We start from the raw sequence: 12,071 nt of genomic DNA on the forward strand, positions 1-12,071 counted from the left end.
TAGTGGGAGTTATAAAGTGGACATTTCTGAAGGACTGCATTTACAGCTGACATCCAATTTAGAATACTCTTATTTTCAAAGCATATATGCATATTCAGTTGGACTTTTCAGGGTCATGGAGTCATACAACATGGAAACAGACAGAATACAAGTAAAGGATTAAAATATTCTTAGCCGTTCTAGACGTCTCTATAACACTTCTTATTCTGATCTGATAATTATGCTTCTATTCTCCTTGAAAAGTTGTTTGCTTTATTTAGTTGGGGTTTTTCAACTCATCTCAGAAAGCAATGTACACATCCAGAATTCGCTCTTAGTTCCAACGTTCGCTCTTGGTTCCAAAATTCACTCTTGAGGTGCAAAGAAGCTGTGACATGCTGAGGTAATCATAGCAACAAAAGTGACAAATTCTTGAAAATCAATTTCCATATCACCATTTTCATCCAAGTCCAGCATGAGTGTATCCAAGGTCGCTTGGTCTTTTATGTTCTTTGCAAGATTGATTGGAAGATTAAAAAAAATTGTTTAAACAAATAAGCATAAACAAATAAGTGGAATGATTGATTACAATATCTTGTTCTCATATTCAATCCAGTTCTGAACTCATGTTCAGTCTCAGTAAAATACAAAAGGAATAGTTCACATATTCTTGGTTGGGCTGCTAAATAGAGTGACTCTTTTGTTTTGATGTGGGCCTGATTTTATATCCAAACACAGTTAGAATCCACTTGAAGAAAAAAGCCCAGGAGTTGATGGAAATTGCTGGGCATTAATGCATTGACACAAGCTGTTGGCAGTGGTCACACAGCTGCAGGAAGTTCACCTGAGCAAAAACGTCAGGCCACCTGCTTGACTGGATGTGGCCCTTGGGTAAGTTCTGGGAAGGGCATTTGTGACTGCTTTTGAGTAAGAACACTCATGCTCCTCCAAGCTCCACATGATGAAGGGCTTATGCTCGAAACGTCGAATTCTCTATTCCTGAGATGCTGCCTGGCCTGCTGTGCTTTGACCAGCAACACATTTGCAGCTGTGATCTCCAGCATCTGCAGACCTCATTTTTTACTCGATGATTTTCTCTAATCCAACTTTCAATCTGACCTGAATGCTTTAAGAAGGAATCATGCAGTAACTCACCTCCTGACATCCCAATACGTGTAAACTATCTAAGAAACACAAGTCAGGAAGGTTATGTAAAACTCCCCACTTGCCTAGATTGGTCCAAGTCCAGTAACACTCAAGAAGCTTGACACCATCCAGGACAAGCAACCTATTTACTGGCACCACATCCATAAACATCCACTCCCTCCACCAGTGATGCTCAGTAGCAGCAGTGCATATTATCTACAAAGATGCAGTGTAGGCATTCACCAAAGATCATCAGATAGCATCTTACAAATTACTTCCATCAAGAAGATCAAAGAACAGTAGATACATAGGAATACCACCACCTTCAAGTTCCCCTCCAAGCTACTCATCATTATGACTTGGAAATAGATTGCCATGTCTTCAGTGTTGTTGGGACAAAATCCTGGAATTCCCTTCCTAACTGTATTGTGGATATACCTTTGTTGCATGGACTGCAGCACTTGGAGAAGGCAGTTGACCACCAACTTCTCAAGCAACCCGCGATAGGTATCAAATGCTAGCCAAAGCAATATCCATGTCCCATGAGTGAATAAGAAGTGCCTAAACTTCACTGCATTAGTTTGGCATGAGCACTTTGTATCTGTGATATACATCTGTATAAGCTGATGTAGCTCAGAATATTGAGGCATGACACTGGCCTTGTGAAGCTGCCAAAGTATTCTGTCAGGTGGAATGATTGTAATGACATCAGTCAGGTGGGCCTCATAGAATAGGAGTTCACTGATTGGGGCTGTTAATCTGGTCCAGTCAGGGAGTCCTGGCTGACAGATAGAAACAGGAGTGTCTACCCGGGTGTTTTCCTATCTTCCAGGTGGTGGAAATTAAAGAAAGATTTGTACACTTTGTGTCTCTTACTAAAAAATAATCTAACAAAAAAAGAGAAAAAAAATATATAACCAGGAGACTCAGGCAACATTGGGCCCTGATGTGAAGGGCACTGCTTTGTCACAAAAAAAAACAGGAGTGTAAGGGCACTGCTTTGTCACTGGACCAAAAAAAAAGAAACAGGAGTATCAGCATTGCCCCTTTTGATGTGAAGGGCACTGCTTGTCACTGGCCACCCGGGTATTTTCCTATCTTCCTGGTGGTGGAAATTGAATAAAGATTTGTGCACTTTGTGTCTCTCACTGTGTCTCACACCTGCACACACACACCATGGGTGCTGGGGAAAAAATAAGCACTACCGCAGTTAGGCGGTAGTGTGGGGGTTAAATAATAAAAAAGAAACAGGAGTGTCAGAGATTCTGCTCACTCTGAGAGTTGGCTCTGAAGGAGTTGGATCAGTGTCAAGGACTTTCCACGTGTAAATAAAGGGTGACTTGGTGACGGGATACTGGCCTCTGTGGAGTTATTTCTGTGGTGACCAGAGCAAAGCACGCTTCTGAAGAAATTCACTTGTAACAGTCATCTTGAATTGAGGTGAGTGTTTCTGGCATCATGCCATTATTTGGGAAACTTGACTTGTTTGATGCTGCTGAAGAATGGGCATGGTACATGGAAAGAATACATTTCTTTTTCATGGGAAATGCCATTGAGGCAGATGGAAAGCAACAAGTAATTCTGACAGTTTGTGGACCCGCAGCTTTTTCAGTTATTAGGAGCCTAACTTTCCCTGAGGTACTAAAACCCTTTGAGTTTATGGATTTAGTTAAGGAATATTACAACCCCAAGCTGCACCTCATTCTGAGATGCTATTGTTTTTACTCAGCAATTTAAGAACCAGGGGAATCCATATCATGATTTTTGATCAGTTTTTGACGACTGGCACAGTCATGTGATTTTGGTTTAACCCTTAATGAGATGCTGAGAGACCATTTGGTATGTGGAATTAATGATGTTACTGTGCAAAAGCACCCACTAGCTGAAGTCTAACTGGACTTCAAACAGGCCTTACAACTGGTTTTATCCTTGGAAAATGCAGTAAATGGAGCATATAAGTTGCAGAGTATTTAGAGGGAAGCAGACACCCTCTCCAATGCAACTGAGCTTGGGGAACACCATTTGAGTGGAGGCAATTGCACAGCCTCACTCAGGACATATCCTGAACAGAGGGACTCTAGGTCAACCCACAGCAAACCCCAAAACAAACCCAAGGTTTGGCCAGAAGGTTAAAATTTTCTTCAGGATCCTGGCCAGCAAGCCATCATAGTTGCTGCCGGTATGCGGGCTTGAGGAGAGAGTTGGTTTTGTTTCCCCCTGAAGAAGGGTTACACCCAAAACGTGACTTCTCCACCTGATGCTACCTGGCTTGCTGTGTTCTTCTAACCTCCTGCCTGTCTACATGTGGACTTGAGACAGCAAAGGAGACCCACTAGACCAAAATTGATTAAGAGAACACACAGGATGGTATCTAGGAGAGTAAACACCCTGGAACATCCACCTACATCCGATGTGGAACAGTGAACTTGTTTAACAACATCCAAATCAGAACCAATCAAAATAAATATCTGGTTAAATGGAGGATGATATTAGCACAATCATATCAGTGACTGAAGAACAAGTCTTTAATAGAATTCGCTCTGGACGCCAACCCTTAAGTTTGCACAAGGCCTCGTTTAGACTGAGAACCTTTAGAGATTAAGGGTACAACTTCAGTTCTGGTCTCTTTGTCACTGATTGTGGTAAAAGGCTTGGGCCCAAGCCTGATGGGTCAAAATTGGTTGAGAAATATTCACCTTGATTTGAAAATGACTGCCTGACTGAAGTCCTTATTAAATACCTGGAAGTTTATCAGGAAGGTCTAGGGACTATCAAAGGAGCCGTGGCCACCTTACATATTGACCAGGAAGCAATTCCATGATGCTGCAAGGCCCACCAAAAGTAGAAACAGATACCAGGAGGCTGCAAAGCGAAGGAATCATCAAACCAGTCCAGTTTGTGGAATGGACAGCACTTTTCTTTCTGGCAGTGAAGCCTACTTGGATGATTCGCTTTTGTGGGGATTTTAAACAAACAGTAGACTGATTTTTGCAGCTGGATAAATAACCAATCCCCTGTACAAAGGATTTAGATACAAAGCTGGCAGAGGGGCTATCCTTCAAGAATACTGGACATGAGGCATGCATAGTTGCAATTGCAGCTAGATGAGGTTTGTACCAATATACGAGACTGTGTTATTTGGGATATTGTCAGCCTGCACTACTTTTCAGCAGAAAATGGAAAACCTTTTACAAGGTCTACCCCAGGTTGCAGTTAATCTAAACGATGTGCTAAGAACAGGGAAGACCAATAAGGAGCACTTAGAGAACTTGGACATGGTTCTTAGATGTTTCTCCCACATGGGGATGCCTTACAAGGGAAAAATGTCTGTTCCAGGCACCCCAAGTGACCTACTTGGGTTACAGAATTGAGAAAGACCAGGTTACACCATTTGGAAGATAAAGTGAGGGTGATCAAAGGTGTCCTGGCTCCCCCGTCTGTCCCAGAGCTTAGGTCTTTCCTTGGGTTGGTGAATTATTACGGAAAGTTCAGACATAACCTGGCCTCCATCGTGGCACCATTGTATCAATTCCTAAAAAAGGGTCAGCTTTTGAAATGGTTGCGTAGCCAAGCCATTGTCTTCAGGGAAGTGAAGAAACAGCTATCATCCTCTCAGGCATTGGCACATTTATGACCCCAAGCGAAATCTGGTATTGACATGCAATGCCTTCCTATACAGCATCGAAGTGGTATTAGATCATAGGAGGCCCAGTAGAGAGGAATGCCCAATAGCGTATGCATCCAGGACTTGGGCTAATGCAAAGCATAAATACGCCCAGATATGGAAGCAAGTTCGGCGATCATATTTGGAGTCAGGAAGTTTCACCAATACCTTTACGGATGTAAATTTGTAATAATAACAGACCACAAGCCCCTGCTAGATCTACTTAAGGAGAATATGGCAGAGCCACCCATAGCTTCAGGCTGAACTCTGCACATAACTACAAGTTGGAACACTGTCTGGGAGGCTGAGTAGCGAATGTGGATGCATGAACCCCCTCTCATTGGCAGGTACACCAGTAGTGGTACTGCCACTGGAAGAGTCCATAATGGTTTTAAATTTTCTGGACACACTTATAGTCAGAGCTGACAATACCAGACTTTGGACGCAGAACGATCCAGCCCTGGCAAAACTGAAACAACTGTTGGTAATGGGGGAAATCAAAGAACCGTCACAACCCGAATTGAAAACGTTTTGGACACCAGTTCACAGTAGGGGATGGCATATTATTATGGGGATTAAGAATGACTGTACCAAGCAAAGTTCGCTGCCAGATACTGGCTGAACTCCACCAGGAGGTTCCAAAGGATGTCAGTGAGAAGCTATGTCTGGTGACCAGGATTGGATGCATGCTGGTGAGGCAGTGCCCAGATTGCCAACAAGGACAGAAATTCCTGGCAGCAGAGCCCCCACATTCGTGGGAATGGCCAGGTAAACCCTGGACTCGATTACATGTCGACTAGGCCGACCCTTTTATGGGCTCGATGTTCTTAGTCATTGTGGATGCCAGTTCAAAGCAGGGACAACAATAGAAAAATTGTGTGCATGTTTTGTAATACACAGACTCCCAGAAGTGTTGGTCACAGATAATGGGCCACCGTTTACTAGCAGGGAATTTGAGTACAGTCAATTCTGCTATAACGTGTATTTCATTAATGCAGGTTGGCTATAATGCAACTGGTGAATAGGGAACGCTGTTTCTAAAATGTGAACTTGTAAAATGTGTTTGGTTACAATGCGATTAGATTACTAACACTTATGTATTATTTGTATTGCACAGGGTCACATAGGAACGTGACTATCGTGTTATAGAAGGAATGACTCTATTTCATAAAGTCAAATGGTATTCATCAAAAAACTACTGCTCCATACCATCCAATGGTCTGGCAGAAAGTGTAGTCCCAACTTTGAAGGCAGGCTTAAAGAAATGGCCTATACCTTCACTAGATACCAAGTGAACTGGATACTAAACTGTCCAGGATCCTATTTGATTATCAGACCACCCCTTATGCAAATACAGGGATAGCTCCAGCAGAGTTGCTTATGGGGAGACGACTCCGCACCAGGTTAAATCTGATCCTCCTGCTCCTGGGGCAGGGGGTGAAATGCCATCACGAACGCCAATGCTGGACACAAGACTCCTCTAAGTGATAGAGACAGTTTCCTGCAAGGGGTGAAGTTTGGTGTAGAAACCATGGGAATGGCCTTACATGGGTAAGAGGCATGGTTGACATGAGATCAGGTCCAGTGATATATAAAGTTTGGATAGATGCGATGGTTCTGAATAAGCATGTGGGCCACATGAAAGCTGCAAATTTGCAAACATGCAGGAGCAAAACCTGCCTGCCTCAGAAGATTCGGAAAGGCTGTTGGAACCTGTGTGTTCTCCCTCTCCGTCAAGCATTGAAGAGATCTTGGAATCTGAGATAGACACGGTGGATCTCCCAGCCCCAACACATTTGTCGCCTGAAGAGGATGAACTTCTTCCAAAATGCTCTGGGCACAAGAAGCGAACGAATGTGTGTTAAACACTGTCTATATCTGAAGCAAAGTTGGAGGAACCTGACCCAATATTAAGATGCCCCAGGAAGAGATGGTCAAGAAAGACATGGCCGATGACTTCAGACTCTGAGGGAGAGGGATGTAGTGATTATAACAAGGTCAGTTAGGTGAACGTCTGCAATATGAGTTCCCTATTAACATATTAACAGTCCAATCAGGGACCCCTGGCTGACAGATTAAAACCAGGGTGTCAGACATTCTGGCACGCAGAGAGCTAGCTCTGAGGGAGCTTGCATCAGTGTCAAGGACTTCCCATGTGTGAATAAAGGGTAACTTGATGATGGGATACCAGCCTCTGTGGAGTTATTTCACCAGGGATTTCCACATTGTTTCATTTTGCTTGATGTGAAGGATCAAGGGTACCATTACTGATATGCTCCAATTTAGACAGTCACCATTTTTTATCCGCTTGTTCATCTGAGATGGGATCTACGATTGGAGGAGTCCTTGACAGGAAAGAGCACAATTATAATGGTGTGACTGAGCCCAACACGAACAACAGCCCCCAGCAACTGCTGTACAGTATCCAGAGGGAAAAGCAGCATGTGTAGATCATCCAAGGAGACAGGACAGTGAACCAAACCCTTGAATCTACTGGCTTCATTATCGCCATCACTTGCATTCTCAGGAACCAAGCAAAGATAAGGACTAAGAATACCCCAGGTCATCATTGCTGAACTGGATCATCTGCTGGAACTGAATGTCCACTCAGAAGAATCATTCCATCCCAATGCCCATTAAGATTACATCTGCCCTGAAACGTTATGTCAGCGGCTTGTTCCAAGGAACAACTGGAGACATTTGGGGCATCTCCCAGGTTGTGGTCCAAAATGGATCCGGGCTGTCGGTGTTGCAGTTTCTCCAGATTACACCAGTTTATATCCTTTCTCCACAACGAGGTGAGTGAAACAACTCAGGCACTGGCACTGACAAATATCGCTGGCTTCCCCTAGCAGCCAGGCACTATAGACTGCAGGTTTTGAGACCTCAGCTCTATCGCTATCCTGCAGCAGTCATCAATGGAAAAGCCTTCCACTCCATCAATATCCAGTTTAACTCTGACCATCCACGTCAAATTCCACCAGGCATCCTGTAAGCTGCCATGGTGTGTACGCATTAGAAAACTCACAGGTTCCTGTATCATGAAGGTGAGATCTTGATGCCAAGACCACTCCAGTGGGCCTTGCGTTTTAGCCCCTAAAGAATGTTTGCATCATTAATATTCACAACAGGAGCAGACAAAAGTGGGGTGGAGATGCTAGATGCAGAAGAAATTGGGCATTGAGAGCAATCCTCTGAAGAGGAAAATTGACTGAGGGGGACATCCTGGAGACCATGTTAGAGTGATGCACCATCAAGTGTGCAAGGTGAGACAGAGCCTATTAAAACCAACTTCCAGCATGAATGAGACGTTGTCATTTTTCATATGGCATGCAGTCCCTGCAGCCCACAGTACATGGGAACCTGATTATTTCTGTACTCCTCGAACCTTTCTGTTGCTGAATAAATGTTTCCATACCCATTTGATTGATTGTATGCATGGTATCTTTGGCTGATCCCACCTTAAAGTATTTGAACCTCTTCACCGTTTGCAAGAAAAGATCAGTCAGTGAAACAGGGCAATAGTGTCGCACGGCACTGTGGCTAGATTGCTTTTAAGGCTTCAGTCGAGATGCGAGTGTTGTAGAATACATTCCCTCCTGAGAGGCAGTAGGTTGGTAGCAATCGTGAGGCAAATTCTTTTCACCCTTCCATCATCGTTTTGCTTTCAATATTTCAGAATTCACTTGGCCTGTTAAATTGCCCTGAAGAATACCGGAGAGAGAGTGTTGTTCAGCTTCTCTCAGCAGCCCAGTGAACTAGGAGGGAGAGTGGAGATGTGTACTTCCATTCACACTGGCCACTCTTCAATGACAATGTGCTCCCTTGAAAAGCTGAAAGGCAGAATTTAACATTGCCTGCAGAGATCTGTGCAGTTATCACTCATTCTGCGCTTTCACTCAAGTTATGTGCCATTGTGGATGGAACAATCAGGCTGAGCCCCAAAACAATCCTTGCATATTGCTTTTAGCCTTAGTATTGTTCACATTGAAGTTCAGTCCATTGGCTGCAGTCAAAACGTGATGGTACAAAGCTTCTCATCTGCTGAAATCTGCAATCAAGGAGGCAGTTGCTTGTGAGAGATGAGCAATGTTTGGTCATTGCAACTTGGAAAAGTCTGAAAAGGCTGCTCATTACATCAAATAGGAGCAACTTCACCCATTCGGAAGGCTGCAAAAGGACAAGAATAGACATTTTAAAAGTGCAAGTGAACATACATAAACAAAACTGCAAGGTTATTTAACAATAAAATATTTATTACCTGTGCCACTGATATGACCTCAGTCAGCTTTTCTCTTCCTTTCCCTTGCATTATGTCGAAGTACAGTCCTGACTTCTGTAGCTGTGGTAGAAGGAGTTTACTCCGTACTTGACCTTATTGTTCTGGAAATCTTGACCAGTCAATGTTAAGAGTGTTTGGGTTTAAAGCGCCTGGGCCTAATGAAATACAGGCTCACCTTTTTAGGCTTGGATTTCTACATGATTCAGTGTCACAGGCAATGGGAAGGTGGTAGGCTGGACATTCAAGGGTGTCCTGAGAGGAAGTTTCTGAAGGTCTTGCGTCTGCTTCCCCCCCCCCCCCCCCCCCCCCCCCCCACCACACAGGTTTATCTGCTGTCACCATCTTGTTTCCCTGAGAGGAAGAAGAATGATGTTAAGGTTTCCCACCTTCTCACCTTGCCATTAACACTGAGCACCTGTGGCTACAGTGATGGAGTGCAGGTCTGCGTGCATATCCAATAGATACTGAGTGTGCTGGACCTAGCTGTGCGTGGCGGACAGACATGCATGTTGGAGCCACCATGGTACTGATAACATTGGATTCCTCCATTCTTCCATCCAGGTTCCTGATTGTCGTGGACAAACTAGCCTGAGCCTCTCTGTCCATTTTGACAAAATCATTAATAGCCAAGACTTCTGCCTGAAGTGTCTGGTCTCTGGCAGTCCTCTGAGTGCCAGAAACCTGGGCATTTCTTCCTTGCCCACCTGTGGAGATGGGGCAGTGATGTGTTCACCAGATTGTGCTCCCAAATCTGATCGAGAAAGAGAAATCACCAAGGTGACAGTATCTGATCTGGGGGCAGGTGGGGTGGGAGGGAACAGGTGAAAGCCTTGCTGGTACATCTCCAGGGGTTGAATGGCTTCTTCCTCAGAGGTTGAGGTGGGCGTGAGGGTTGGCAGTGCTGCTTTCTATCATGTGGTGGTTCACTGGGTCCCAATAGTGCCTGCATCCTGTTCACCTGCATCTCCAAGTCCCTGCCTGCAAAACAGAGTGCCAGCTTCCCTTTTGGGGCCATTTGTTGGGTTACAGTGGTGCAGGATCACAGTGTAATAGGTAGTTCATGAAATGCTGTGAAGCTGGAATGTAAATATGGCACCAGTGGTGAGACTGTGGCCAAGTGCCATCAAAGGTCAGCACTTCCATATCTCTTGCCACACGATTCTGGAGTCAGGTGCCATTGAAGAGGAAAAAGTTGTTTGACATGAGACGTGGTGGACTGCTCATTGAATCTCATTGAAAACAATCACTGCCAAAATATGGAAGAATTCTGTAAATAGGCAAGTTTAAGTGAGTTGGCATCAATGTGGCAGATGGAAAATAACATGGAAAGTTGTGCCGCTATTCACTTTGTTAGGATGAATAGAACAGTCGTACATATTTGAAAGGTGTGGAACTGTTAAATATTCAGAGAGAGTTAGGGTGCCCTTATATAAAGAACAAAAATGGTGTGAAGTGGCAACCTGCAGTTAGGAAGGCAAATGGCATGTTGTCTTTTATAGAAAGGAGATTGGAGTACATGAATAAGAAAGTCTTAATACAGCACTTTGGTGAGATCACACTTGGTGCACTGTGTGTAGCTTTGTGTCCATATTGAAGCAAAGATATACTTGCCTTGCAGGCATAGTGGAAGTTCACTTGAATGAGAGGGTTGAGTTTTGAGGAGAGATTGAGCAGGTTGGACCTATACCTCGTGGAGTTTAGAAGAATGAGGAGTGGTCATATTGAAATGTAAGATTCGGAAGGGGCTTGACAGAGTTGACACACAGATTATTTTCTCTGGCTGTACAATGTAGGGTGGAGGGGGCAGTGGGGGGAGCACAGTCTCAGGATAAGAACTTGATCATTTACAATTGAGGTGAGAATAAATTTCTTCACTGAAGGCTGTGAATGCGCAAAACCCTTCCCTAGAGTATTCCACCATGGCTGGAAAGTGGGATTAAGGCAGATCTTGTGATTTTTATTGAATGGTAGAGCAGGCTTGAAGGGCCATACAGTCTACTGTTGCTGCTTGTTTACTTTTGTAGAGTCTGTGTGGTACCTCGTGACAACAGAAGTATTATTTGGAACATTTTTCAGTATCTCCAGCTCTGGAACTAATGCATAAAATTTCAATTACTGTTAAAAAATGTATCAATGCAATAAAAAGATTAGATGCAAAAAACTGAAGTCCTTATTTGGAGCAACATATCAGATGTACCTTACATGAGTATTCATCCCAGCAGAGTGTCACAAAATAACAGAAATGTTTCATATACAGAGTGATTGCTTAGAATTTCTTCTACCTCAATAAATTGGTTTAACTCATTGTTGACAAGAGCCTTCAGCTGGGTTTTCTTAAGTTTATGTCTCTTGCATTCTGTATACTTGTGAAAGACTTTTATGATAGCAATCATTGCATTCTCCAAGTCAGACATTCTGCCCAGTCAATTTTCCTGTTAAGAAAGAGAGGATTTGGGGTGAGAATGAGTTTGTATTTCATGATACCAAGGCTAGAAAAATAATCTTTTGTCTTGCTCTTCATATCTAGCATCTGAATCAAATGTTCAAAAGTTGAAATTGATTCAAATCAAGATTAAAGTCTGCATTAGCATCTCCCAGCAATTTTTTAAAAAAACAAATGTCACTATGCTATGTCCATTTCCAACACTAGCCACCTTAATGGTTTTTCTGAGAGAAATTTGGGATAAGAGAACAAATTATGGGCTATTTTATATTGTTTTAATGTCTCTACCATTTCCATATTCTCTATTATTATTTCCCCTGTCTCAGCATCAAAGAGACACACTTGTTACTCTGTTCTTTTGTTTATAGTTTTAGAACATATTAACTATCAGTTTCTGTACTTTTTCCTAGTTTACTCTCATCCTTTTACTTCCTCTAATCAATTTTTGGACATCTTTTGCTACTTTCTGAAATCCTCCCAATCCTTATTGTGTTACTCTTGGTAGTATTATAAGCTTCTTTTAATCTAATACTTCTCTTCGTCTGTGGCTACTTAAA

At 43.2% G+C, this 12,071-nt stretch overlaps 1 protein-coding gene across 1 annotated transcript; it reads right to left on the reverse strand.

Moving 5' to 3' along the window:
• Positions 1-345: 345 nt before the first annotated feature.
• LOC132805807 (protein S100-B-like) lies at positions 346-11,485 on the reverse strand. The gene is made up of 2 exons (XM_060821082.1): positions 11,354-11,485; positions 346-489 (listed from the first exon to the last, which is right to left on the reverse strand). The coding sequence occupies exons 1-2, from the start codon at positions 11,483-11,485 to the stop codon at positions 346-348; spliced, it is 276 nt and encodes a 91-aa protein (XP_060677065.1).
• Between the last annotated feature and the right edge of the window lie 586 nt (positions 11,486-12,071).

Source organism: Hemiscyllium ocellatum, chromosome X (assembly GCF_020745735.1).
Source record: "Hemiscyllium ocellatum isolate sHemOce1 chromosome X, sHemOce1.pat.X.cur, whole genome shotgun sequence".
NCBI classification, from domain to species: Eukaryota; Metazoa; Chordata; class Chondrichthyes; order Orectolobiformes; family Hemiscylliidae; genus Hemiscyllium; species Hemiscyllium ocellatum.

Excerpts from the sequence above, each read along its gene's own strand:
- LOC132805807 (XM_060821082.1), bottom strand. The coding sequence starts at position 11,485 with ATGTCTGACTTGGAGAATGCAATGATTGCTATCATAAAAGTCTTTCAC. Across the intron at positions 490-11,353 it reads AGTTAAACCAATTTATTGAG|AACATAAAAGACCAAGCGAC; the intron begins GTAGAAGAAATT and ends AATCTTGCAAAG.